Source organism: Macrobrachium nipponense, chromosome 1, assembly GCF_015104395.2.
Source record: "Macrobrachium nipponense isolate FS-2020 chromosome 1, ASM1510439v2, whole genome shotgun sequence".
Taxonomy (NCBI): domain Eukaryota; kingdom Metazoa; phylum Arthropoda; class Malacostraca; order Decapoda; family Palaemonidae; genus Macrobrachium; species Macrobrachium nipponense.
Window position 1 is genome coordinate 17104712 of NC_087200.1, and position 3610 is coordinate 17108321.

General features: G+C 50.6%; 1 protein-coding gene across 1 annotated transcript in view; it reads right to left on the minus strand.

The window, feature by feature from the left end:
• The window catches only part of LOC135218703 (uncharacterized), a 3602-nt gene extending 562 nt beyond the window's left edge, over positions 1 to 3040 (minus strand). The window contains exons 1-4 of the mRNA XM_064255152.1: positions 2842 to 3040; positions 2568 to 2734; positions 1264 to 2066; positions 1 to 438 (exon numbers count right to left, since the gene is read on the minus strand). The exon at positions 1 to 438 is cut by the window's left edge and continues 562 nt beyond it. Of these exons, the coding sequence (XP_064111222.1) occupies positions 1 to 438; positions 1264 to 2066; positions 2568 to 2734; positions 2842 to 3040 (1607 nt within the window). The remainder of the gene's footprint in view (positions 439 to 1263; positions 2067 to 2567; positions 2735 to 2841) is intronic.
• Positions 3041 to 3610: the final 570 nt, after the last annotated feature.

Genomic DNA, 3610 nt, shown 5'->3' on the forward strand with positions numbered 1-3610 from the left:
GGTAGAGTAGAAGCCAAGTGGATGACTGTGGGTGTAAGGTTTAGGGTAGAGGCCAAGTGGATGACTATAGGTGTAAGGTTGCAGGTAAAGGCCAAGTGGGTGACTGTGGGTGTAAGGTTTAGGGTAGAGGCCAGGTGGATGACTGTAGGTGTAAGGTTTAGGGTAGAGGTCAGGTGGATGACTGTGGGTGTAAGGTTGAGGGTACAGGCCAAGTGGATGACTGTGGGTGTAAGGTTGCGGGTAAATCCAAGTGGATGACTGTGGGTGTAAGGTTTAGGGTAGAGGCCAGGCGGATGACTGTTGGTGTAAGGTTGAGGGTAGAGGCCAAGTGGATGACTATGGGTGTAATGTTTAGGGTAGTGGCCAGGTGGATGACTGTGTGTGGGAGGTATAGGGTAGAGACCAAGTGGATGACTATGGGTGTAAGGTTGTGGATGGCTGTAGGTTTAAGGTTTCAGGTAGAGGCCAAGTGGATGACTGTGGGTGAAATTTTGTGGGCAGAGGCCAAGTGGATGACTGTGGGTGTAAGGTTGCGGGTAGAGGACTTGGTGCAAGAGTGTGGGTGTAAGGTGCAGGTAGTGGCCAAATTGATGACTGTGGGTGTAAAGTTGTGGGTAGAGACCAGGTGGATGACAGTGGGTGTAAGGTTTAGGGAAGAGGCTAGGTGGATGACTGTGGGTGTAAGGTTAAGGGTAGAGACCGGGTGGATGATTGGTGCATGTAAGGTTGCGGGTAGAGGCCAGGTGGATGGCTGTGGGGGTAAGGTTTAGGGTAGAGGCCAGGTGGATGACTGTGGGGTGTAAAGTTGTGGGTAGATACAGGGGTGGATGACTGTGAGTGGAAAGTTTAGGGTAGAGGCCAGATGGATGACTGTGGGTGTAAAGTTGTGGGTAGAGACCAGGTGGATGACAGTGGGTGTAAGGTTTAGGGAAGAGGCTAGGTGGATGACTGTGGGAGTAAGGTTAAGTGTAGAGGCCGGGTGGATGATTGGTGTATGTAAGGTTGTGGGTAGAGACCAGGTGGATGACTGTTGGTGTAAGGTTTAGGGTAGAGGCCAGGTGGATGACTGTGGGTGTAAGGTTTAGGGTAGAGGCCAGGTGGATGACTGTGGGTGTAAGGTTGCAGGTAGATGACTTGGTGCACAACTGAGGGTGCAAGGTTGTGGGTAGAGGCTCAGTGGATGACTGAGGGTGTAAGGTTATGGGTAGAGGCCAGGTAGATGATTGTGGATGTAAGGTTTAGGGTAGATGCTAGGTGGATGACTGTGGGTGGATGACTGTGGGTGTAAGGTTTAGGGTAGAGGACAGGTGGATGAATTGTGGGTGCAAGGTTGTGGGTAGTAGTGGAATGGAACTGTGGTGTGTAATGGTTGCGGTGGAGAGGCCAGGTGGATAACTGTGGGTGTAGGTTAAAGGGTAGAGGCAAGTGGATGATTGTGGGTGTAAGGTTTGGGTAGGAACCAGGTGGATACTGTGGGATGTAAGGTTTAGGGTAGAGGCCAAGGTGGATGATTGTGGGAGTGTAAGGTTAAGTGGAGGGCCTGGTGGGATGATTTGTGGGTTGTAAGGTTGCCGGGTAGAGGCCCAGGTGGATGAACTGGGGTTGTAAGGTTTAGGTAGAGGCCAGGTGGATGATTGTGGGGTGTAAAGGTTGCAATGTAGAGGGCCAAGTGGAATGACTTGTGGTTGTAAAGGTTGTGGGTAGAGGCCAGGTGGAATGACTGTGGGGGTAAAGGTTTTAGGGTAGAGGCCAGGGTGGGATGACTGTGGGTTGTAAAGTTTGTGGTAATTACCCAGGTGGATGGCTGTGAGTGTAAGGTTTAGTAGAGGCCTGGTGGATGATTGTGGGTGTAAGGTTTGAGAGGCCAGGTGGGATGACTGTGAGTGTAGGTTAGGGTAGAAGGCCTGGTGGATGTTGTTGGGTGTAGATTGCGGGTAGGCCCGGTGGATGACTGTGGGGGTGTTTAGGTGAAGGGCCAGGTGGGATGATTGTGGGGTGTAAAGTTGGCATGTAGAGGCCAGTGGATGACTGTGGTTGTAAGTTGTGGGTAGAGGCCAGGTGGGATACTGTTTGGGGGTAAGGTTTAGGGTAGAGGGCCAGGTGGATGACGTGGGTGTAAAGTTTTGTAGATACCAGGTGGATTACTGGTGATTGGAACCTTTAGGGTAAGGGGAGGGCCATGGATGACTTGTGGGTGTAAGTTGTGGGTAGAGGACCCAAGGTGGATTACGTGAGTGGTAAGGTTTTGGGTAAGGCCGGGTGGAGACTGTGAGTGTAAGGTTAAAGGTAGAGGCCTGGTGGATGATTGTGGGTGTAAGGTTGCGGGTAGAGGCCAGGTGGATGACTGTGGGTGTAAGGTTGCGGGTAGAGGCCAGGTGGATGACTGTGGGTGTAAGATTTAGGGTAGAGGCCAGGTGGATGATTGTGGGTGTAAGGTTGCATGTAGAGGCCAAGTGGATGACTGTGGTTGTAAGGTTGTGGGTAGAGGCCAGGTGGATGACTGTGGGGGTAAGGTTTAGGGTAGAGGCCAGGTGGATGATTGTAGGTGTAAGGTTGTGGGTAGATACCAAATGGATGACTGTGGGTGCATGGTTGTGGATAGAGGCTAAGTGGATGACTGTGGGTGTAAGGTTATAGGTAGAGGCCAAGTGGATGACTGTGGGTGTAAGGTTTAGGGTAGAGGTCAGGTGGATGACTGTGGATGTAAGGTTTAGGGTGGAGGCCAGGTGGATGACTGTGAGTGTAAGGTTGCGGGTAGAAGACTTGGTGCATGAATGTGTGTGCAAGGTTGTGGGTAGAGGCCAGGTGGATGATTATGGGTGTAAGGTTTAGGATAGATGCCTGGTGGATGACTGTGGGTGCAAGGTTGTGGGTAGAGGACTTGGTGCATGACTGTGGGTGTAAGGTTGTGGGTAGAAGCCAAGTGGATGACTGTGGGTGTAAGTTTGTGGGTAGAGTCCAGGTGGATGACTGTGGGTGTAAGGTTTAGGGTAGAGGTCAGGTGGATGACTGTGGGTGTAAGGTTGTGGGTAGAGGCCATGTGGATGACTGGGTGAAAAGTTGTGGGTAGAGACCAGGTGGATGACTGTGGGTGTAAGGTTCAGGGTAGAAAAAAAAAGTTAAGTATATCTTAGTTTTACTAGAACACTGAGCTGATTAACAGCTCTCCTAGGGCTGGCACAAAAGATTAGATATTTTTACGTGACTAGGAACCAATTGGTTACCTAGCAACGGGACCTACAGCTTATTGTGGGATCCAAACCACATTGTATCGAGAAATTAATTTCTAATACCAGAAATATATTCCTTTGGTTCCACATTGGCCGAGCCAAGAATCAAACTTATGACCACTGGATTGGTAGCAGAGTGCGAAATGCACTGGTCCAATGTGGAACTGGTTTAGGGTAGAGGCCAGGTGGATGACTGAGGATGTAAAGTTGCGGGTAGAGGCCATGTGAATAATTGTGGGTGTAAGGTTGTGTGTAGAGGCCAGGTGGATGACTGTGGGTTAAAGGTTTAGGGTAGAGGCCAGGCGGATGACTGTTGGTGTAAGGTTGAGGGTAGAGGCCAAGTGGATGACTGTGGGCATAAAGTTATGGGTAGAGACCAG